Source organism: Schistocerca cancellata, chromosome 5 (assembly GCF_023864275.1).
Source record: "Schistocerca cancellata isolate TAMUIC-IGC-003103 chromosome 5, iqSchCanc2.1, whole genome shotgun sequence".
Taxonomy (NCBI): Eukaryota; Metazoa; Arthropoda; class Insecta; order Orthoptera; family Acrididae; genus Schistocerca; species Schistocerca cancellata.
In genome coordinates this window covers 518,905,738-518,931,178 of record NC_064630.1, presented here as the reverse complement: position 1 = coordinate 518,931,178, position 25,441 = coordinate 518,905,738, and the positions used below count along the sequence as shown (strand labels likewise).

General features: G+C 42.2%; 1 protein-coding gene across 1 annotated transcript in view; it reads left to right on the top strand.

Annotated features, from left to right (window-relative positions):
* The window catches only part of LOC126187987 (gamma-tubulin complex component 4), a 163,279-nt gene that overhangs the window by 105,717 nt on the left and 32,121 nt on the right, over nucleotides 1–25,441 (top strand). The window contains exon 9 of the mRNA XM_049929394.1: nucleotides 18,272–18,385. Coding sequence (XP_049785351.1) covers nucleotides 18,272–18,385 — 114 coding nt within the window. The remainder of the gene's footprint in view (nucleotides 1–18,271; nucleotides 18,386–25,441) is intronic.

Genomic DNA, 25,441 nt, shown 5'->3' with positions numbered 1-25,441 from the left:
TATCAACAAAACCTATGCCAACTCAGCATCGAGTTGACATTCCTCTGAGACTTAGATTTTATTGATATTGGCACTGAACTTTGTTTTACGGGTTATAAGTTTTGATCTGTTAATGACAGTAGCTGAAACATAATTATAAATGAAGGCATATATTAAATGATCTAGACACTCTGTTCAAGAAAGATCCACACAGTCAAATGCTTTGCTATGGTTGCAGAATAGACCAACAGGGATTTTTTTTTAGCTCTATCATCCTGTCGTTTGTAAGGTTTTGTATTTCTTTCTGTGTGGAGAATCCTAGAATCCATTACAAAAGCCAAACTGAGAGGCAATTAACATGTTCTGCTCTGTTAGTTGAATCAGTACTATCATACACCACTTTCTCAAATACATTTGAAAAGTTTAAATGCGAACATGTATACTGTGTTATGACTGTGAAAGGAACCTGTGACCATTGGAAGCAGTGCCACAAATTCCCTCAAAAAATCGAAACACACACACACACACACACACACACACACACACACACACACAAAAATGTCATACTAACAAATGTACGTCCACCTGATGATGGAGGTTTAAAGCTTTGGAATGCATCCTGGTTATAAATAAACAGTGACTGGTAACAGTAAACTTGTTGTTTCATTTAATTAACAGTTGAAAAGACTGGAAGATGTGGTAGAGATCTGTAGAGGTCATTTGATTGTCTCCAGCTTTTATAGAGGGATTACTACAGCATATTTCAAACTGTCAAGAAAAATGGACCAAGTCATTGATAGATTATAAAGATAACTTAAAGGTAATACTATCAGGTTGGCATAAGATTTTAATATTCTTCTAGAAACACCATCTTAGCCAACAGAATCACTTTGTACTAAGTTATAGGCCGCCATGTACCCTGTTTGTTGTAGCCCCCTGACAACACAAGGATCGCTCTACTGATGCCTGCGCCGTTAACTCCCCACGTATGCCAAGGAGTAGATGCCCATCTCCCTGGGGCATCAGGACTCCCAGCAATGGCCATCCTGCCAGGTGGCTATTGCTGTGGCTGGGTGGCGCCCGTGGGGAGGGCCCTTGGTCGGAGTAGGTGGCATCAGGGCGGATGACCCACAATGAAGCGTGGTACATCATCTCTCGCTGGTGGGCCTCCACCAGCAGTCTCTAAGCGATCGAGGTCTAACCTCAATGGAAAGAAATTTGATCAAAGATCATTTCCCTCCCTGGCCACTCCATGGGAGGAACGTCTTGCTAAAGAAGGCGGTGGAGACTATTCACCCTGGTACCTCGTGTGTACGCGGGTTGATGGAGAATCGTTTATGTTGACCAAACCCCAATTTTTTGTGGAGCATTTAGAGGACAAGTTCGGGGAGGTGGAGGGCTTGTCCAAAATGCGCTCTGGTTCTGTGCTCATCAAAACGGCATCCTCTGCCCAGTCACGGATGTTGCTCAATTGTGACAAGTTGGGGGATGTTTCAGTTAGCATCACGCCGCATAAGGGTCTCAACATGGTCCAGGGTATTATATTCCACAGGAATCTTCTTCTGCAGTCCGACGATGAATTACGCGCAAACCTCAAACGACGAGGTGTTCACTTCGTCCGGCACGTCCATCGGGGTCCGAGGGATAATCAGGTAGCCACCGGTGCCTTCATCTTGGCTTTCGAAGGTGATGTTTTACCCGAAAAGGTCAAGGTGATGGTTTACTGTTGTGATGTGAAGCCATATATCCCTCCTCCGATGCGGTGTTTTAAATGCTGGAAGTTCGGGCACATGTCGTCTCGCTGTACATCCAGCATCACATGTCGAGATAGTGGACATCCTTCGCATCCCAATACTCCATGTGCTCCGCCTCCCATCTGTGTTAACTGCGGAGAACACCATTCACCTTGCTCACCGGACTGTCGGATCTTCCAGAAGGAAAGGAAGATAATGAAATATAAGACCCTGGACCGCCTGACCTACACAGAGGCAAGGCGGAAATATGAGCGGCTACATCCTGTGCCTATGACGTCTACCTATGCCGCTGCTGCAACACCGGTTCGGACCTCTACAGTGTCGTCATCTGCAGTTCGCTCTCAGCTCTGTCAGAATTCACCGGCCCCCTTGGTTGTGGGGGGCACTTCACTCCCTGTTGCTCCTGCTCCATCTACTTCAGGAGCAACACCACCCCAACCACCGGGGACATCAGCTCCCCCTTCCCAGCCGGAGAAGCGTAAGACTTCTTCAGCTACTCTCGCCAGGAAGGGATCCCTTGGGGACGTCCCTTCACATGTTCCGACCAGTGGAAAAGAGGACGCGCGCAAGTGGTTGAAGCAACCACCAGTCCCTGGTTGTAGGGCCTCATGGTCGTCTTCTGTCCCTGAGACTGACCCAGTGAAGCCCATGAAGCCTGAACCACCGAAGGCACAGCGCGACAAGCAGAAGAAGAAGAAGAAAGTCCCCAAGACCACAGATATAGCGGTGCACCCGTCCCACCGCTTCCTACAAGCTCTGCCTCTGAGGACGAGGTGGAGATTCTGGCGTCCGCTGAGGACCTCAATCTCGCCGGTCCCTCGGACGCAATGGAGAGCATTTGCACGGGTGCTCCATCAGAGGCAGCAGGAGACCCAGCGGCATAATCTGCCTTCCCAGTTCCGTCACACCTTTCACAGACATGGAAAATACCATCCTCCAGTGGAACTGCAGCGGTTTCTTCCACCATCTAGCTGAGCTCCGGCAACTTCTCAGCCTTCACCCTTTCTTCTGCATTGTTCTTCAGGAAACTTGGTTTCCAGCAGTGCGAACCCCCGCCCTCCGAGGCTATCGGGGTTATTATAAGAACTGAGCAGCTTATGAAAGGGTGTCTGGTGGCGTCTGCATCTATGTCCTTAACTCTCTTCACAGCAAGTCTGTCCCTCTACAAACCGCTTTAGAGGCTGTCGCTGTTAGGGTGTGGACGCCACAGGCTGTTACCATCTGCAGTCTTTACCTTCCACCGGATGGTGATGTCTCGCAGCATGTCCTGGCTGTGCTGATAGCCCAATTGCCGCCACCTTTCTTGCTATTGGGCGACTTCAATGCCCATAATCCTCTGTGGGGTGGGTCAGTGGCAACTGGTCGAGGCGCCACCGTTGAACATTTATTGTCGCAGCTCGATCTCTCGATTTTAAATGATGGTGCCTTCACACACTTCAGTGTGGCGCATGGCACATACTCCGCCATTGACCTATCGCTCTGTAGCCCTAGGCTCTTACCGTCTGTCCAATGGAGAGTGCATGACGACTTGTGTGGCAGTGACCACTTTCCGATCCTTCTGTCACTGCCGCAACGTCGCTCTTCTGGGCGCCCCAGCAGGTGGGCTATGAATAAGGCTGACTGGGATTTGTTCTCCTCCATTGCCGCTATTGAGCCTCTCTCTAATGATGACATTGATGCGGTGGTTCAATCGGTCACCACCAGCATTGTTACTGCCGCCGAATCTGCCATTCCCCGTTCTTCTGTGTCCCCTCGGCGGCGGACTGTGCCTTGGTGGTCGCCTGCGATCACTGCAGCGATTCAAGATCGCCGGCAGGCGCTCCAGCGTCACAAGCGACATCCCTGCCTTGACCACCTCATCACCTTCAAACGGCTGCGTGCGCGGGCCCGCCGCCTTATCCGCCAAAGCAAGCAGGAGTGCTGGGAGCGGTATGTGTCCACCATTGGCCTCCATGTGTCTCCATCGCAGGTGTGGGCCAAGATCTGACGCCTCTACGGCCATCGGATCCCAGTCAGCGTCCCTGCGCTCTCACTGATGGAGCAATTTGTACAGACTCCGACGTCATTGCAAGCCACTTGGCGGAGCATTTTGCTATGAGTTCCGCTTCTGCAAATTACCCCCAGGCCTTCCGCTCCATTAAAGAGCGGATGGAACGTCGGAGCCTTTCGTTTCGCACCCACACTTCTGACTCCTACAACATTCCATTCAGTGAGTGGGAATTTCACAGTGCCCTTGCCGCTTGCCCTGATACCGCTCCTGGGCCAGATCGCATCCACTGTCAGATGCTGAAACACCTTTCAGTGGACTGCAAGCGACGCCTCCTCGACCTTTACAACCGTCTCTGGGTCGAGGGTGAGTTTCCGTCGCAATGGCGGGAAAGTATTGTCATCCCCGTTTTGAAATCTGGAAAGAACCCTCTGGAGGTGGACAGCTACCATCCCATTAGCCTCACCAACGTTCTTTGCAAGTTGCTTGAACGGATGGTGAGCCGGCGCTTGAATTGGGTGCTGGAGTCTCGGGGGGCCTTCTGGCTCCGTCTCAGGGTGGGTTCCGTAAAGGCCGCTCCGCCACCGACAATCTGGTGAGCCTGGAGTCGGCCATCCGTACTGCCTTTGCCCGCCTTCAGCACATGGTCGCTGTCTTTTTCGACATGCGGAAGGCATACGATACGACATGGCGTCATCACATCCTTTCTACGCTTCATGGATGGGGTCTTCGGGGTCCTCTGCTGATTTTTATCCGCAATTTTCTGTCGTATCGTACATTCCGCGTGCAAGTCGCGGCCTTATATAGTTCTTCCCACGTCCAGGAGACCGGTGTGCCACAGGGTTCTGTTCTAAGTGTCTGCCTGTTTTTAATAGCCATTAACGGGCTCACTGCGGCCATGGGAAATTCTGACTCCGCTTCCCTGTATGCTGACGACTTCTGCCTTTACTACAGCTCTACTGGCATTGCAGTTGTTGAACGTCAGCTACAGGGCGCTATCCACAAGGCGCAGTCTTGGGCTGTAGCTCATGGGTTCCAATTTTCGGCAGCCAAGACCTGCGTTATGCATTTCTGCCGGCGACGTACTGTCCACCCGGAGCCGCAGCTTTCTCTTAACGGCAAACTTCTTTCAGTGGTGGAATCACACAGGTTTTTGGGGGTGGTTTTCGATGCCCGGTTGACTTGGCTGCCTCATATCCGGCAGCTCAAACAGGCGTGTTGGTGGCATCTCGATGCTCTGCGATGTTTGAGCCACACCCGCTGGGGCGCCGACCGATCTACCCTGTTGCGGCTCTACCAGGCGTTAATCCAGTCTCGCCTGGATTATGGGAGCCTAGCTCAGGCTGTTCCAGCTCGTCAGCTCCGTTGTGAGCCGCGGAGCGCTCCCTGCTCCAGGGAGCCGTGTCGCTCGCTGTGACCATTCAAGTGGGCCCGCACGCCGGCAGGTGGCATGGCAGGCTGAGGCAGGCGGCAAGGCAAGCTTTTTGATGTGCCAGTTGCGTCTTACAAGATCGACAACCTCATACTTTTAGCTCCTAAGACGTGGTGACATGCTACACCAGGAAATACGATGTTCAGGAAATAAATAAGAAACAACTGTTTTATAAGAAATTGCATACTAAATTTATTGGGCCTCTGTAGCTTGACTTTTCTTTTCATTACAAGATCGAAAATATCAGGCGTCAAAGTGTTCACAGCGGTAATGCGGAGGATGGCCTTCGTTGTTGCATCCTGAAGAAACGATCGTTCCTTACTTTTTACTCTTTTCATTGCTGAGAAAAGCTGCTCACAACAATACGTAGATCCAAACATGCCCATGATCTGAGCAGCATTGTTGTGAAGCTTGGGAAATGTTTTTTGCTGTAATGAACGATACCATCATGACAAATCCAACGTGTTGTAGCACCTGTCTTTCAACAAAGTTGAATTTTGCTAATCAATAATATCCAAATGAAGTGATGATGACAAGTTATCGGGGGAAACTGAAAAAGGAATGCTGAACACCTTAAGTTCCATTTCCAAACTAGTGAGGTCTCGGAATCGTGTTTCAAACGACGTGATGAGCTGCTTTAACTTTGCTTGGTAATCTCCGAAAGTAGTACCTTCAGGTAGTTTTAAAGAAGCAAGACGATTGAAGAACGTTAAATGTCCATTATACATATGCCTCTCAAATAAACGTAACTTTTGCATGAACGCTTTGATCTGATCGTGCATGTCAACTATTAGCTGCCCTTTGCCCTGCAATGACAGATTTACATTATTTAGATGCATAGTTATGTCAGCTAGGAACGCCAGCTCTGATATCCATTTTATATATTTCAGAAAACGCATTTCTTCCCCTTTCATTTCGAGAAAAAGGGTTATTTCCTCACGAATGGCAAAGAAAACATCAAGAAATTTTTCCCGACTCAGCCAACGAACTGTACTGTGGTAAGGTATATCCCCATACTCCGCTTCCATATCTTTCAGGAATCCTTTGAATTGGCGATGATTCATACTGTGACGCCGCACAAAATTCACACACTTCACGACATCCTTCATTACGCCACTTAGCTCTATTGTTTCAGCGCACAGTGCCTCTTGGTGAATAAAACAATGAAGAGTCAAAATGTCTTTCCCGAATTCGTCCCTGAGTTTATTTTTCAAACGAGAAGCATAACCTTGGTGACACCCGATCGTTTGTGGTGCACCGTCTGTCGCTACAGAATGGAGCTTATCCCACGGCAAATTCATATTGTCCACTGATTTACAAACAGCTTCAAAAATGTCACGTCCTGTTGCGGTGTAATCGAGTGGTACCACATCCAAGAGTTCTTCAGTTACTTGCAGCTCCACGCACAAAAACTGCAAGCTGAGCACAGTCCGATATGTCGGTGCTTTCGTCAAGCACTAGCGAAAATGCAACAAAGCTCTCCGCCTTTTTCCTGAGCTGTGTCTCTAAATCCGCTGCCATGTCTAGGATTCGATGAGACATTGTTTGCTTCGACAGGCAAACCCCTTCAATTGCCTGCACCTCCCTTGGAAACAAACATTCTGCAACGGCTACCATGCACGATTTTACGAGTGGTCCCACCGAAAACGGCTTGCCACTCGTCGCAATGATGTGAGCCACCCTGCAGCTTGCTCGATTTGCAGACTCGGTAGTGTTTTCTCCGCTCTCATTCACCTGAAAATTATAAACGCATTACAGATTACGAACTATGTTGCATGTTTTGATACCCTCCGTATTACGAAACCGTTTTTAAACTTAACGTCTCCTGGTATGTCGTTCTTAAGCCTGGCCACCAGTTCTCTGCGTGCAACGCCTTCTACCTGATCGTAGTGCGCTGTGTGAAGACGTGTATATCCATTTTATTGTACCTCTTCGCAGAATTAATTACTTTATGATATACAAGACACTGCGGACGACCATCCCTCTCAATGAATAGAAAGGTATCCTCCAATAGAGGTACAGGGCTTCCGCGGCTAATCATAGCTGTCATTGAACACGGATTATTGCGTCAGTTGCGGCTGCATGCGGCCAGGGGGCAGTGAGTTCGCTTTCCCCCTCCACGCGGGCTCCGAGCTGCCGCAGTGAGTGCTCCGGAGCGCTCCGGCTCCCTGGAGCTCGGTTGGAACAGCCTGGCCTAGCTTATGGCTCAGCATCCCCATCTGTGTTGCGGGTGCTGGACCCAATCCTCCATAGCGGGATACGCCTTGCCACTGGTGCTTTTCGGACCAGTCCTGTGGACAGCATACTGGTGGAGGCAGGTGTCCCTCCACTGCGGTTACGACGCCAACAATTACTGGCCGCTTATGCTGCCCATGTTTTTAGCTTGCCCGGGCATCCAAATTTCTGTGTCCTGTTCCCGCAGTCAGTTGTCCATCTGCCAAACCGTCAGCCCCGGTCGGGTTGTCCGATCGCTGTACGCGTCAAGGAGCTTCTCTCCGGGCTTGGGTTTTTCCCTGTTCCACCTCCTTTCCGGGCACCTCTGCGTACACCCCCGTGGAGTGTGCCTCGCCCTTGCCTTTGGCTCGACTTGGCACAGGGCCCGAAGGACTCAGTCCCTCCAGAGGCCTTCCGCCGCTGCTTTTATTCCATCCTGGCCACGTATCAGGGCTTTGGCATTGTTTACACTGACGGCTCGATGGTCGCTGGTCGAGGCGGTTATGCTCTAACTCTAGGGGACCATTCCGAACAATGTTCCTTGCCGGCTGGCTGCAGTGTTTACACTGCTGAGCTGGTCGCCATCTTTCGAGCCCTCGAGTATATCCGCTCCTGCTCAGGTGAGTCCTTCGTTATCTGTAGCGATTCCCTGAGCGGTTTACGAGCTCTCGACCAGTGTTTTCCTCGTTCTCGTCTGGTGATGGCTATCCATGAGTCCCTGCATACTCTTGTGCATTGCGGCCGCTCTGTGGTCTTTGTGTGGACGTCCGGGCATGTCGGTATCCCAGGCAATGAGAATGTTGACCGCCTGGAGAAAGAGGCCACTAGTAAATCATCTCTGGAGATTGGCCTCCCGGAGACTGATTTGCGGGCAGTCTTACGCCGCGAAGTTCTTTCAGTTTGGGACGCTGAATGGCGCAATCTGCCCACACCTAACAAACTCCGTCCAATCAAGGCGACGACGACTGTGTGGCAGTCGTCCAAGCGGGTCTCCCGCAAGGAGTCTGTTGTCCTCTGCCAGCTGCGCATTGGGCACACTCGGCTTACGCACGGCCACTTATTGCGCCGTGAGGACGCACCTCTATGTCGCTGCGGCTCCGTTTTATCTGTGGTCCATATTTTATTGGAGTGTCCGCTTTTAGCTGTGCTCAGGCAGTCGTTCGCACTGCCTGACTCACTCCCTGCCCTTTTAACAGATGACTCTGCTACGGCTGACTTAGTTTTACGTTTTATTCGGGCAGGGGGTTTTTATCATTTAATCTAAGTGTTTCTGTTTTGTCTTCTTGTTTTGTGTGGATTCTGGCCTCTGGCCTCCGGTTTTAAACTGATTTTTTAATGTGTTTTAAGTGGTTGGCTTTTCCTTTTTTATTTCTATGGTCGGCCAACCACCGTCACACTCTGTGTGATTTTAGTTCGTTTTGTCTGGTCTTTGTCTCAGTTTCTCTTGTTCTGTGTCGTCTGTGCTCTATTTTGTTAATCATTTTTATTCTCTGTGGGTGTTTTTAGTACTTGGAAAAAGGGACCGATGACCGTAGCAGTCTGGTCCCTTTAATCCCACAAACCAACCTGTACTAAGTTATATTTATGTGCTAAGCCAAAGAGCCAGTTGCATTATGTATCACTGTCTGTTTAAAATCCTTGACATATATTCATTATTCAGCTCTTAAAAGAGAATATTCTTCAGGCACAAAAATAAATTTGGGCACATGCAAAGGAAGTGTTATAGGATCAGTAATTTCCACAATGTATATAAATGATATAGTGGATAATGACAGAATCTTCACGAGGCTTTTCACTGATGATGCTGTTTTATACAGATAAATTCTCCTGCCGTGCTCCAAAAAATGGTAGGCCTACCTACAAAAGATCAAATCTGAAAGAGAAGCCTGTTATTAAGCAAAATGTGGAGCTATAAAATTACCAAATATGCAGCAACCCGTTGCAAAATCATGTTTTATTTATTCACTTTTGCAAATCGATTTGACTTTGTTTGACCTCTGCTTAAGACAGTATTACTACTCAGGGCACATATTGATTGAAAGCACCGATGATGGCTGTTAATCAGTTGAAATCGATTTGCAAAAGTGAATGAATAAATAAAACATGATTTTGCGACTTGTTGCTGCATATTTGGTAATTTTATGGTTTACGGTCACTGCATGACTTGGGAACCACATGGAGCCCACCATTCAAAATGTGGAACCTCGCCAGCCAAAATTGTTACTCATAAACTGAAGCAAGGTAAATTCAACATTCAAGATGGCAGTTAATTTAACTAACACCACAAATGCAGGAAGAAAAATAAACGTTGTTTAATGGGCGATAGTCATCTTAGAGGCCTTGCACACGAGATAAAAAGCGTAAACAGTGAAGTAAATGCTTCAGGTTTTATTAAACCTGGCGCTCGTCTTAACCAATTGCTTCAACTGTAAACAATATCTCTCGAAAGACAATGAAGGAAGACTTTATTGTAATCTGTGATGGTGCAAATAATTGTGCACACAATGATGGTTTGCATGCTGTTAATGCCTTAAAATCTGCTCTAAACCACCTAAACCTACATCTAAATCTACATCCATACTCCGCAAGACACCTGACGGTGTGTGGCGGAGGGTACCCTGAGTACTTCTATCGGTTTTCCCTTCTATTCCAGTTCGTACTGTTCGTGCAAAGAAGGATTGTCGGTATGCTTCTGTGTGGGCTCTAATCTCTCTGATATTATCCTCATGGTCTCTTTGCGAGATGTACGTAGGAGGGAGCAATATACTGCTTGACTCTTCGGTGAAGATACGTTCTCGAAACTTTAACAAAAGCCCGTACCGAGCTACTGAGTGTCTCTCCTGCAGAGTCTTCCACTGGAGTTTATCTATCATCTCCGTAACACTTTCGCGATTACTAAATGATCCTGTAACGAAGCGCGCTGCTCTCCGTTGGATCTTCTCTATCTCTTCTATCAACCCTATCTGGTACGGATCCCACACTGCTGAGCAGTATTCAAGCAGTGGGCGAACAAGCGTACTGTAACCTACTTCCTTTGTTTTCGGATTGCATTTCCTTAGGATTCTTCCAATGAATCTCAGTCTGGCATCTGCTTTGCCGACGATCAACTTTATATGATCATTCCATTTTAAATCACTCCTAATGCGTACTCCCAGATAATTTATGGCATTAACTGCTTCCAGTTGCTGACCTGCTGTATTGTAGCTAAATGATAAGGGATCTATCTTTCTATGTATTCGCAGCACATTACACTTGTCTACATTGAGATTCAATTGCCATTCCCTGCACCATGCGTCAACTCGCTGCAGATCCTCCTGCATTTCAGTACAATTTTCCATTGTTACAACCTCTCGATACACCACATCATCATCTGCAAAAAGCCTCAGTGAACTTCCGATGTCATCCACCAGGTCATTTATGTATATTGTGAATAGCAACGGTCCTATGACACACCTCTGCGGCACACCTGAAATCACTCTTACTTCGGAAGACTTCTCTTCATTGAGAATGACATGCTGCGTTCTGTTATCTAGGAACTCTTCAATCCAATCACACAATTGGTCTGATAGTCCATATGCTCTTACTTAGTTCATTAAACGACTGTGGGGAACTGTATCGAACGCCTTGCGGAAGTCAAGAAACACAGCATCTACCGTATTTACTCGAATCTAAGCAGCACTTTTTTTCGGTTTTTGTAATCCAAAAAACCGGCTGCGGTTTAGAATCGAGTGCAAAGCAAGCGGAAGTTCTGAAAAATGTTGGTAGGTGCCGCCTCAACTAACTTCTGCCATCGAATATATGTAGCGCTACACAGGCAAGCTTTGTAGGCACAAAGATAAATACTGGCGCCAAAACCTCTGCGCCAGTAAAAAAAAAAAAAAAAAAAAAAAAAGAGAGAGAGAGAGAGAGAGAGAGAGAGAGAGAGAAGGGTGCAAGACGAGCTTTTTTCTCCGCCCCGAGTTTCGACCACTGCATTTTCATACATTATCCAACGAAGTAAATAGTAAATACAAATTCCGTATTGTTCATCTTCGAATGTAGCAGAATTTCAATGTACTACAAAAATCCGACTGGCAAGACTGTTTGGGATGTTTGTCAATATGGCCAACTCTACATTCTCAATTTTTTCCTACCTGTGAGAAGATAGGAACCTGATGAAATGTGAATCACATGCAGTATTCTCTTCACCATAAGAATAATACGAATATAAATATTTTGCCACGTATTTTTCATGTTTGCTGCTATCTCATTTAAATCCTGTCTGCCTAATAAACTATGAAACTAGAGTGAGACAACAGCAAACGTGGAAGAATATACGTATCGTGTCATGTTTATATTCGTATTATTCTTATGCCTAATAGTGATAGTCAGAAATGAAGCACGGCAACTGACTAGATTTTTAAACCTAAGATGACTCTAATTTCTGTGCAGAATTTGATGTACTAAAGAAGCGGCCGCAAAGATTTTCAAACGGAGAAAAATTTTCACCTAACTCTCATTCAGAACATGTTCTATCATATGCAGTCTATTATTTGGTTCTTGTTGACCATTATCAAAGAAAGAAGCTGTGTAAGTAACAACAAGTAGCAGTCACTTGCCATTGTTTCGCTAATGAGACGATTCCTGTCTTTTTTTTTTTTTTTTTGTAAGCGGCGGTAGCGTGCACAAAAGCAAGCCATGCCGCGAGCCGCGACAGGCCGTAAACACGCACTATCAGAATGCGACAAACAATGCATGACACAGTACAGTAATGCATTTTCAGCTTAGAGTGACGTAAACACCTATAACAAAGAAAACGGCAATTATCAGATCGAAGCAAACTAAGCAATCGATTCAAACCAGACGAAGCACGTGAAAAAGGAAGGGTACCCGAATAAATACGGACGGAGCGCCTGACGCATAGCAATGGCTACCTGGTAAAGCTTAACTGCTATGCTTACGACTTGAACCAAACTACTGTAGCTGTATCGTCATTCATTCGACCTAAATTGTGTCTCATATTACAATGGACCAAATTTGTTTCAATTTGGAGGTGTGGCCTAAAACTTTTCTCTCCCCTTGAATTTAGAGTCTAAAATTACAGGTGCGGCTTAGATTCGGGAATTTTTTTTCCCTTTATTTCGAGTCTCATTTTTCAGGTGCGGCTTAGATTCGAGTGCGGCTTAGATTCGAGTAAATACGGTACCTGTGAACGCATGTCTATGGCCCTCTGAGTCTCGTGGACGAATAGTGCGAGCTGGGCTTCACCCGACCGTCTTTTTCGAAACCCATGCTGATTCCTACAGAGTAGATTTCTAGTCTCCAGAAAAGTCATTATACTCTAACATAATTCGTGTTCCAAAATTCTACAACTGATCGACGTTAGAGATATAGGTCTATAGTTCTGCACATCTGTTCGACGTCCCTTCTTGAAAATGGGTATGACCTGTGCCCTTTTCCAATCCTTTGGAACGCTACGCCCTTCTAGAGACCTACGGTACACCGCTGCAAGAAGGGGGGCAAGTTCCTTCGTGTACTCTGTGTAAAATCGAACTGGTATCCCATCAGGTCCAGCGGCCTTTACTCTTTTGAGCGATTTTAATTGTTTCTCTATCCCTCTGTCGTCTATTTCGATATATACCATTTTGTCATCTGTACGACAATCTAGAGAAGGAACTACAGTGCAGTCTTCCTCTGTGAAACAGCTTTGGCAAAAGACATTTAGTATTTCGGCCTTTAGTCTGTCATCCTCTGTTTCAGTACCATTTTGGTCACAGAGTGTCTGGACATTTTGTTTTGATCCACCTACTGCTTTCGCATAAGACCAAAATTTCTTAGGATTTTCTGCCAAGTCAGTACATAGAACTTTACTTTCCAATTCATTGAATGCCTCGCATAGCCAGTATATAATGTAGAAAATTCCAATTCCAAATACAACCTTTTCAGAAATGAAGTGGCTCTAATAGTTGAAAGTACCTTCCCAAAAAGAATACATAAAACTCATACTAAAAAAATCCACCAACAAGCCTTGGATTACCACTGGAATTGGGATTTCTTGCAAAGAGAGAGAGAGAGAGAGAGAGAGAGAGAGAGAGAGAGAGAGAGAGAGAGAGAGAGAGAGAGTTGCTACATTGCCTCAAAAAATCAGATAACCCTAACCCTTTAAATAACTCTAAAAAATACTGTAAAATATTGAACAAAATCATTCAGAAATCAAAAAGTATGTATCTGTGCTCAAAAATTAATAACTCCAGTAATAAAATCAAAACTATATGGGAAGCGATACGAAATGAGACTGGTGCAAATTACCCCAACAAGACCCAAAATATTGCTCTTAACAATGAAGATAAGCTAGTTCAAAATCAAGATAGTGTAGCTAAAATCTTTAATGAGCACTTTTTAGCTGTTGCTGAGGAAACAGCATGCAAAGGCTCTTCAGAAAAGGCAATAAAAACTCTGAAAGACTTTTCCCTAACTCCATAGACATGATAGGTATGGCCCCCATAACCGTGCAAGAAGTAAGTAAAACCATAGTGTCTCTAAAAAGTAAAAATTCATTGGGTGTACACAGTATTTCCAGCAAACTGCCAAAAGCCAGCTGTAATCAACTCTTTAAAGTTCTAGCTCATATACTCAATTCCTCTCTAAATCAAGGTATCTTCCCTGACAGAATGGAGTATGTTACTGTGAAGCCCCTCTACAAAAAAGGTGATCCCACAGACGTTTCCAACTATTGTCCTATCTCTCTTGTAACAGCATTTTCTAATTTAAAGCCTTTGAAAAATGAATATATGTCAGGATTGTGAATCACCTTGAAAAATTTGCACTAATTAGTGAACAACAATTTGGTTTCAGATCAGGTATATCTACAACTGAAGCAATTTATGCACTTACTAATAATGTTTTAGAATGCCTAGACAAGGAAAAATTACCCGTTTGCATATTCTGTGACCTGACTAAGGCTTTAGACTGCGTCGATCACAGAATACTTTTAGGAAAAGCAGCCCAATATGGAATCTGTGGACAAATGGGTAACTGGCTCAGATCATATCTAGAAGATAGACAACAAAAAATAGTATAAAGTGTTAACAATCTACAAGTAGGAGATGTAGAGTCTGACTGGGGAACAGTACATCATGAAGTTCCACAAGGGCCACTCCTTGGTCCCCCTCCTGTTTATTATATATATTAATGACCTATCCCTGTCCTCAAACAGTGCTAGCAGTATCACAATGTTCGCAGATGACACAAGTATAGTGACAGCCAGCAAAACCACCACTGACATAGAGTTAAATGCCAACCAAGCACTTGCAAATGTTCCGAACTGGTTCACAGCAAATTCTCTAGCAATAAACCTCAGTAAAACAAATTACATGCAGTTCCAATCCAGTTACGTAAGCCCAGAAGAGATTTAACATTGCACACAAAAACAAAGAGTTACAAAGCATTCAGTGCACAAAGTTCCTAGGTGTTCAGATAGATAACCGGCTCACTGGGAATTCCACATACAGCAAACACTAAAAAAGCTTAACTCAGCAACATTTGCCATCAGAATAATCTCGAAAATTGGAGACATCAACATATCAAAGTCTGCATATTTTGGCTAATTTCATTCAGTGATGTGCTATGGAATAATCTTTTGGGGCAATTCACCACTTAAAAGTTTGTAAGCCAGAAAAAAGTTGTCCGAATTATATGTAGTGTTCCTCCAAGAACCTCATGCCGCAATCTTTTTAAACAGTTAGGTATATTAGCCAGTACCTCACAATATTTTCTCTCACTTATGGCTTTCATACTTCTCAATTCCTCTGAATATGAAACAAAAGAGGCATACCATCATTATAACACAAGACGGAAAGGTGGTATGCACTGTGAACGGATAAATCTCTCAACAAAGGGTAAAGTACACAAGTACAAAAATCTTTAACACACGTCCGAGTAATATAAAGTGTCTAAAAGAAAATAAAACGCTATGTTAAAAAAAAAGCTAAAGGAGTTCCTACTGGAAAAAATGTTTCTATTCTTTAGATGAATTCTTCAGCAGAGATAAATAATTTGAGTAGTAATTCAGATTATTTCCTTTGTCATTGTATCTGTATTGTTTTTTTATCACTATTGTAATTCTGTATTGTATTGTTTATTATCTCTATTGTATTATTGTGTTGTACCAGTTTTTAATCATTCCTCTACCAGTATGTTGTATGATATCTAAATTGTACCTGCTTTGACTCATTCCACATCCATGTGTAATCACGCCTTAAGTTTCAATGCTAGAAAATTGTAGGGAAACGCAGAAAGGCTTGCAGTAGATTGATGCATAGTAGAGGAAATGACAGTTTAATCTCTACACAAAAAAGTAACTCATTGCACATAAAAAGCAGCACAACTCATTATATGATTTCATGATTTCAGGACCATCACTGATAGCCCTCACATCTATTCAATATCTGGAAGTATGCATGTAGTACGATTTAAAGTGGAACAACCACGTAAAACTAATTGCAGATTTGAATTCATTGGAAGAATCCTCTGGATGTGTAGCTGCCCACGAAGGAAGTAACGTAAAACGCCCCTCATTTGACCAATACTTGAACACAGCTTGTCAGTTTGGGATACAGGTTTGATATGTCTGGTAGAAGAAATAAGAGATAATCCCAAGAAAAGCAGCATGTTTCATCACAGGTTCATTTTTGTAAGTGTGAAACTGTGACAGAAGTACTTATTTGACACCAGTGTCAGAAGCAACGAGAGAGGAACTGCAAGTTGGCTTGCAGAGTACAGGTGTATATGTACTACTGAATGTACTGTATACATACTACTGAATATACCAATACTCTCAGCTGGCATCCTCATCAGTTATTCTTCAACTATATGACACATTTTCTTCAGTAGTGACTGTTACATCTAAATCTATGGACCAACAATTGATATCGGCTCCTGTGTGCTCATAGTGACTCACTGTATTTTTCACTTTTCTCTTCATATTTCAACACTTGTCACACTTTCCCCTGATGCTGTTTTCAACACCTTGGAGTGGCTTCACCAGCAATTGTCATACACTTCGCATTTCATTTAAATAATTTCTAATTTTTTAGCCTGTCCACCTTTCACCTCAAATTTTTCACTTTCCCTATCACAATGAAGCTTTGAATGTGCCACATTTAGTAATGTTAAGTGTCACTGAAAGGTTTGCCATGGATAATTGATTGAATAAATCTTAATCTTTTTTGTGCTTGGGATATAACACCATATCACTGTCAGAGCTAGTCTTCAAACATTTCAGAATCGCTACAGAATCTTTGTTATCGCACAATGCTGTATAAGAAGCTCTGATGGTTTTATTCTTCTGTAAGAGATATTACAATTAACAACCTTGATACAGTGTAACTTGTCTGGCATGGTAACTAAACCAGAGATTTCTAAACGAAATTGTGTTTGTGGTTTATGAGGGCAGTTTTGAAAGTAACTGTCTTTCTAGTGGGGTGCTAGTATTCATGGATGGACCATGTTCTCTGATTCAGTAAGCATCCAGCTGTGAAAGTATGAACCTCATTCTGTCACACGTTCACTTGTTATAACTTCAAAACATGAGTGCTGTAATAAAAAGAATTCCATGAAATGTGACATTCAAGCAGTAATAAGATTTCTTTTGGCACAAAATGTTTCAGCAGGAGATACTCATCAGTAGTTTGTACTGTATATAGTCCAAACATTGTAAGTGGAGCTGTTGTGCTGCTATGGGTCTGATTTTTTAAAAGTGGTGGAACAAACATTCATGATAAAGAGAGGAGTGGGAGGCCTTCTGTTGTGAGTAAAGAGCTTGTCAAGAAAACTGATGAAACGATTTGTGAATATTGAAGATACATTATTTCTGAAGTTTCTGGACAGTTAATTCCTGCAAATTTCTCGAATGGTTTTGTATTAGGTTGACAATGATAACTTAAGCTACTGCAAGTTCTGTGGAATAGATCAGAGGTCCACAAAACCAAAAAAATGGATTCTACGTTAGACTTCCTTTCATGCTACAAAGTGGAAGGAGAAGATTTTTGAAAGAATTGTGACTGATGACAAAACTTGTGTGGCATATGTATATGTCGAAGTGGAACAATAGTTGATGGCTTGCAGCCATACCAATTCTCCATGCTAGTTGAAGAAAGCCCACCAAATTTCATCACTGAAGAGAGTTACGGCTATGGTTTTTTGGGATGCTGAGGGAGTTTTTCTGGTTGAATTTCTGGAGCGTGAAGTGATTATCATTTCAGATGTTTACTATGAAACTTTAGAAAAAACTTAAGCAAGCCATTCAAAACTAATGCTATGGTATGCGGTCATCTGGTGTTGTATTTTTGCCTGACAACACGCGTCTTCACAGTGCCCAAACAAACTCTAGAAGTTCTGAAGAAGCAATTTCTGTTCATCTTCCACACAGCTCAAACTAAACACTACATGATTTTCTTCTCTTCACTTGCATGAGGAAGTGGCTTGTTTGCACCACTTTGATGAAAATAGCTAACTTCAAAATTCCATGAAAGATTGGCTGCATGCCCAGGCAGCAGAATTTTATGTAGAGGGAATTTTTAAATTAGTGAAACACTATGACAAATGCTTGAATGTAAATGGTAACGATGTTGAAAAATAGCAAGAAGCTGTAGTTTTGCGATGTATGTAATAACTTTTTTCCCTGCATGTTTTTACTTACAGCCAAATGGAGGTTACTTTTCAAATATCTCTCTTACATTTACTGGTTTGTTTGGGAGTATGTTTATAATAATGTTTCACAGTCAAATTCATTACAGCTTATGTTCTTATTTATTGCATCACACATGCGAACAAATTCATTGTGTTACAGTGACAACATTTAACATAATCTTTAGACAGATGGAAATAGTATTTTTCAAGAATTTTTACTGTGGCATTTAATTTCAGATGTAAACCGAGCATTCCAAGTTGCTGCACAGAAAGTTCTAATGACCGATGAGGCAGCTCTTGACAAATTTTATTTTTTCCTTCCGGGAAGAGCTGAAGGAGTTGAAATAAAAGGTATAAGATGCAGTTAATTTTATGAGTCCAAATACACGAAAACAGCATAGTTTTTGTAGAGTAGCACATTACTTGACATTGACTGTTTTCTTTTTAAAAACAATATAATATACTTCAGGGTGTTTATTTTGTAACCAAAACTTATCCTTACAACAAATATTGGTTTTAAGATCACATTGCTTTTACAAGGGAAAGTTCATAAGATGAAGGGGACAATGTTGAAGTAAGTGAGCACGATAGTCATGTGTGGTCACCTCTTTAAGGGACAAATCTTGAAATTAATTTCCTACATAAGATAACTGCATGAGCAAAGATGAGCAGACTAAATGGCAGATAAAACCAGTTAGTTATAAGGGAAGGCCCAAAAGCCATAACGTTGTTTCCCACAAATCAGGTTCTTTAGTGCTGGCCCCAGCAGCAAAGACTCCCACAGCCATCTTTTCTCTTTAGGTTTGATGATAAGTTAAAAGGTACCATTGTTATGTACATTTATATGCATCAGGTTACCTTCCATTAGGGAAGTGGATGCACTCAGCGACTGTTACGTGATTTATAAATTATAGAGCACAGCAATCAGTTGTCTATTTTTAGGTTTTATTACGCAAATCCAGATTTTGGCTAGTGCCTAGCCATTATCAATGCACTATTTTTTAATCTTGATATGCATGATAGTTCCCTGTTGTTCGGGCATCAGTCGCAGTTCTTTGAATACTTTGAAAGAACTGTGACTGATTCCCAAACAACAGGGAACTAACATGTATCGAGATTAAAAAATAGTGCTTTGATAATGGCTAGGCACTAGCTGAAATCTGGATTTGCGTAATAAAACCTCAAAAAAAGAAAAAAGACTGATTGCTGTGCTCTATAATTTATAAATACATTTATATGCATTTGACAAACTTTTGTTGACAGTATGACGGACCTCATGAGGTCCAAGATAAAAACTGTGTGGAGATGAATGGCTGTCTGGGCCTCCTGCTATATGAATGAACTTGAAAAGCTTTCCATGTGAATTTAACAAATGTGTGGGACGTGGATGGACCTGCTGTATTTCCAGTTACTATGCTATAGAGAAGATTACTGTTTTTACTTTGCTGTTGTGGAAAAAAAATACTCTGGACCTCTAGGCATGAGAGGGAAAAGACTGACAAGTTAGCTGCATTGTATGAAGTCATCACACCATTGCTAGATATGTAATTGAAGTTGTATTCTCCTGATGTATATGCAACAATTGATGAGCAACCCATTCCATTTTGAGGAAAGTGTTCCTCTTGACAATATGTGTCAAATACGCCAAAGAAGTATGCCACAAAGGTTTCTGCTTTGGCAGACTCTGGAACATTCCATCTAATGAATTTTTAAGTTTGTCTTGTTATTTCTGTAATAGGTACAGACAGAGAAGTGGTATACCAGTGTGCCTCTTGCAAGAATTCTATTGAAGAAAACGTTGATGTTAGTCAGAATATCATGTAAGAACAAACAAGATGTCCCTCCCCCCCCCCAATTTTTTTACAATACACAAAGAATTGTAGCTTCAAGTGTATTCAGTTCTACAAGAATTGTGACACTATTGTCATATGTTCCAGCCAAATCTCCACATTGCATGATGACCGAAAGATCAATGAAAACAGAGCCTCTCAGAAAAAGCTGGAACTTGTAAAGTTTTACAACCATACAAAAGGTGGAGTAGACCAACATTACAATTTGTTTTTCATTTGGTAAAGTGTCGGCTCTGAATTCATATGTCCTATACAAATTGAGCTCTGTTAATAAAGTTACAAGATGTGAATTTCTGCAGGATGTGGCTATGGACATGCTAATTGACTGTGTTGTCCAGAAGGATGAATAGTTCTTATAAACATCAGAATCTACAAGAAAAAGAATATGTAGCTTTATCTAGATGGGAGAGTGGTGACAGGACGCAAGTGCGTGTAAAAAAAAAAAAAAAGAGGGGGCGGGGGCACTACAACTGCCTAGAAAAGAAGGTGGTGTCGTCATACAAACCCAAGTACAAATGAGAGGGAGCATTTCTGAGTATGTGTGGCGTGTTCCAAACATGTATGTAAAACCACACTAAGGTGATCTGAACGTCCTGCAAAGATGACAATTAAAAGTGAATATTTTATATTATGTAACATGTAAAATATTATGCTTCTCTCTGAAAATGTTTCTGAAGCTTCTTCTTAAGAAATCAGTTATGTACAATTAAAAGATGATCAAAATATCAGTGATATTGGTATTATCATTTCGTAAGTGAAACCTTCTCCAAGGAAGTTGCTGTGGTGGGATGGTTTGTGTGCCTCAATGATAGAGATAGCCCTTCTGTAGGTGCGACCGCAATGGAACTGTATTTGTAGTTGCAGGGACAATATCTGAACGATTGACTGATCTAGCCTTCTAACTTCAACCAGCAAGGTCTTGCTGTGCTGGTATTGTGAGTGGCTGAAAGCAAGGGGAAGTACAGCTATTAATTTTCCAGAGGGCATAAAGCTCTACTGTATGGTTAAATATTGATGCATCATCTTGAGTAAAATATTCCGGAGATAAAATTCAAATCTTTGGGCGGAGTATACTCAGGAGAATGTCATATCAGGAAAAAACAAAACTGACGTACTCCTGGCTGAGAATGGAACGTTAGCTCCCTTACTGGGGCAGGTAAATTAGAAAACTAAAAAAGGAAGTGGATAGGTTGAAGTTGGATGTAGTGGGAGTTAGTGAAGTTTCATGACAGTAGGAGCAGGACTTCTGGTCAGGTGGATACTGGGTTGTAAATACAAAATTGAGTAGGTATAATGGAATAGTGGGTCTAATAATGAATAAGAAAATAGGAACAGGGGTAAGCTACTATTAACAGTAAAGTGAACACATTATTATAGCCAAGATAGATGTGCAGTAAAACCAAGAACTGCCCCAATTTAATCCCCATACCAGAGAGAAAATTATAGAAATGAGTGTCAGTAGTGTTGAGACCAGCTGAAACTACTAAAACTGAAGAAAGCTGTAGGTTACAATGGAATCTCTATCAGATCATATGCTGGGTTTGCAGCTGAGTTAGCATGTCTTTTGATTATAATCTACAGGGTGATTCAAAAAGAATACCACAACTTTAGGAATTTAAAACTCTGCAACGACAAAAGGCAGAGCTAAGCACTATCTGTCGGCGAATTAAGGGAGCTATAAAGCTTCATTTAGTTGTACATTTGTTCGCTTGAGGCGCTGTTGACTAGGCGTCAGCGTCAGTTGATGCTAAGATGGCGACCGCTCAACAGAAAGCTTTTTGTGTTATTGAGTACGGCAGAAGTGAATCGACGACAGTTGTTCAGCGTGCATTTCGAACGACGTATGGTGTTAAACCTCCTGATACGTGGTGTATTAAACGTTGGTATAAACGGTTTACAGAGAATGGGTGTTTGTGCAAAGGGAAAAGTTCTGCACGGCCGAGAATGATTGATGAAAATGTAGCACGCATCCAGCAAGCATTTGTTCGCAGCCCAGGAAAATCGACTCGCAGAGCTAGCAGAGAGAGCTGCAAATTCCACAATCAACTGTATGGAGAGTCCTACGAAAAAGGTTAGTTATGAAACCTGAACGTCAACTACCCGAGGCGATGGATCGGCCGCCAGGCAGCCCGTGACAGAGCACTTCATCACTGGCCTCCAAGAAGCCCTGATCTTACCCCCTGCAATTTTTTCTTATGGGGGTATGTTAAGGATATGGTGTTTCGGCCACCTCTCCCAGCCACCATTGATGATTTGAAACGAGAAATAACAGCAGATATCCAAACTGTTACGCCTGATATGCTACAGAGAGTGTGGAACGAGTTGGAATATCGGGTTGATATTGCTCGAGTGTCTGGAGGGGGCCATATTGAACATCTCTGAACTTGTTTTTGAGTGAAAAAAAAAAAACCTTTTTAAATACTCTTTGTAATGATGTATAACAGAAGGTTATATTATGTTTCTTTCATTAAATACACATTTTTAAAGTTGTGGTATTCTTTTTGAATCACCCTGTATAATAGATTCCTTGAACAAAACACCATGCTCAGTTGTCGGAAGAAAGCACATGTCACACCTGTTTACAAGAAGGTAGAAATGATCCACAAAACTATTGCCAGGTATCCTTGACATTGATTTCTTGTAGAATCTTAGAACATATTCTCAGGTCAAACTTAATGAGGTATCTCAATCAAAATGACCTCCTCCATGCCAATCAGTATAGATTCGAAAATGTCTATCATGCGAAACCCAACTCATAATTTTGCTAACGTTCCATACCAAAAGCTTTTGATCAAGGCAGTTGGGTAGATTCAGTATTTCTTGATGCCCAGAAAGCATTTGACTCAGTACCACATCTATGCTTATTGTCAAAACTATTGTCGTGTGTTGTATCAAGTGAAATTTGTGTCTGGATTGAGGATTTTTTTGGTAGAGAGTATGCAGCAGGTTGTCTTGGATGGAGAGTCATCATCGGATATAGAACTAACTTCAGGTGTGCCCCAGGGAAGTTTGTTTGGAGCCTTGCTGTTCATATTATATACTAAGAATCTTGTGGACAATGTTAGTAGCATCCTCAGACTTTTTGCAGATGAGGTTATCTATAATAAAGTATTATCCGAAAGAAGCTGTATAAATTGATGATTTCAAAGTGGTGCAAAGATTGGCAACTTGCTTTAAATATTAAGAAATATAAATTTGTGCACTTAATAAAGTGGAAAAATGACTATAATATCAGTGTATCACAGCTGAACCAACCAAACTTGGTGTAACACTTAGTAGGGATATCAAATGCGTCAATCACATAGGCTCAGTTGCGGATAAAGCAGGTGGTAAACTTCACTTTATTCATAGAATACTGGAGAAATGCTATCAGTCTACAAAGGAGGTGCTTGCGAATCATTTGTGTGACAAATCGTACTGTTCAGGTGTGTGAGACCCATACATAAGAGTACTAACAGGGGATATTGAACATATACAGATGATGGCAGCATGAACGGTCACAGGTTTGTTTGACCCATGGGAGAGTGTCACAGAGATGCGGAAGAAACTGTACTGGCAGTCTCTTGAAGATAGATGTAAACTGTCCCAAGAAAGCCTACATACAAAGTTTTATGAACCAGCTGTAATTGTTGACTCTAGACATATACTACAACCCCTTATTTATCACTCACATAAGGATCCTGAGGACAAGATTAGATTAATTACAGCATGCACAGAGGTATTTAAATATTCTTTCCATGCTCCACATGTGAGTGGAACTAGAAAAAACTCTAATAACTGGTTCAGTGGGATGTACTCTCTAGAGGTGGGCCAAACGGTTATTTTGGAGTAACCACTATTATTGTTATAGTTATTTTTGACCATTATTCTTAACAGTTATTTATAACTCTCTGTTATTTTTCACTACCAAATACTCCAGACAGGGCTACAGTTAAATAATGAAGTAGGTGGAATCCATCAGTTTAGTTATCAGTATAATTATGACTACGAGTAGTGCAAAGTGGCGTGAATATCATATGAATCGTGCGATAACCTTAGCTAATTAACTGTCCTGTACATTTCAGTTGATGTTTGAACAGTTATTGGTGTTTCATATTGTACATATGTAGGATATTGGTTGCTATTAAAAATATTATCCTAGTAGCTGCAACAGAAAGTACACGGACCTTCAGCACAGCACTCTTTAAGTGCTGTTTTAAGTATGAACCAGTACATAAGCTGAATACTGTAGGTAAACTTCGAAGCTTAATTTCTTGTGCTGTTCGCTTAATATAATAAGTGTATGACCTTGTAATAAAACAAAAAATATACATAACATGAGAGATTCATTTACTCTTTTATGATATAGTCTATTCGAAGAAAGTGTGAGTACACTAATCTAAGTTTAATGTGAAATTTGAGGGGCTTAAAAGTTTTTTGGTGGTAGTATGATTAAATTGCATTTCTCTAAGCATTCGATTTGTTGTGTATCTCTGAAGTTTGGGATTATTGTATGCAGAATTCCAGTGGATGATTGGTTGTGTTGACCTCATAAAGGTAACAGATTTAAACGATTCAGAAGTCATTATTGTACCTTTTTTACTCTGTGAATCTAATTCTTCTCTGGGTATTCAAATTGTGAGAGTCTGAGTTAATAGTATTGATGTTGGGAATATGAATTTGCATTAAGTTTTCAGAAATTTCTCAGTAACATAGTTCCTCTTCTGAGGAATACTTTACATGTCAACTCTATGTTTTGCCTCTTTTCCCCATCTGTCACACATATAAGGCAATAATAAACACTTCATCTCTCAGTGCCACCTGCCTGCTTTGACTTATTTTCTTTTTACAATTTAATATAATGACAGTTAAATGTCAGAATATGTAACAGACTAATTCATGGATGTGGAATGTGAGCACTTAAAATGAAGGGCTAAGTTTTGCACATAACAGAACCTCAACACAGCAGTGAGTTCACTTGACAAAAAATTTTTTAATGTTGCTTAACATAATAGAAAATGAACTGACCTGAGTCTGTTTGGAAACAAAAAAGCATATATTATTCAAAAACATTCACATAGTATGCACAAGTACTAGTAAGCCCTAATATAAGTAAATCTATACTTTAAATATAATAGAAGAAAACATTCCACGTGGGAAAAAATATATCTAAAAACAAAGATGGTTTGACTTACCAAACGAAAGTGCTGGCACGTCGATACACACACAAACATACACACAAAATTCTAGCTTTCGCAATCAATGGTTGCCTTGTCCGGAAAGAGGGAAGGAGAGGGAAAGACGAAAGGATTTGGGTTTTAAGGGAGAGGGTAAGGAGTCATTCCAATCCCGGGAGCGGAAAGACTTACCTTAGGGGGAAAAAAGGACGGGTATACACTCGCACACACGCACATATCCATCCACACATATACAGGCACAAGCAGACATATACAGAGGCAAAGAGTTTGGGCCCAAACTCCTCCCTCTCCATCAAAGCCAGATTTCAAATGAGTTGCCACCTCTAGTACTCTCTGCCATGCACTTCTCTGCCGTACACTCTGCCATGCAGAGTATATAG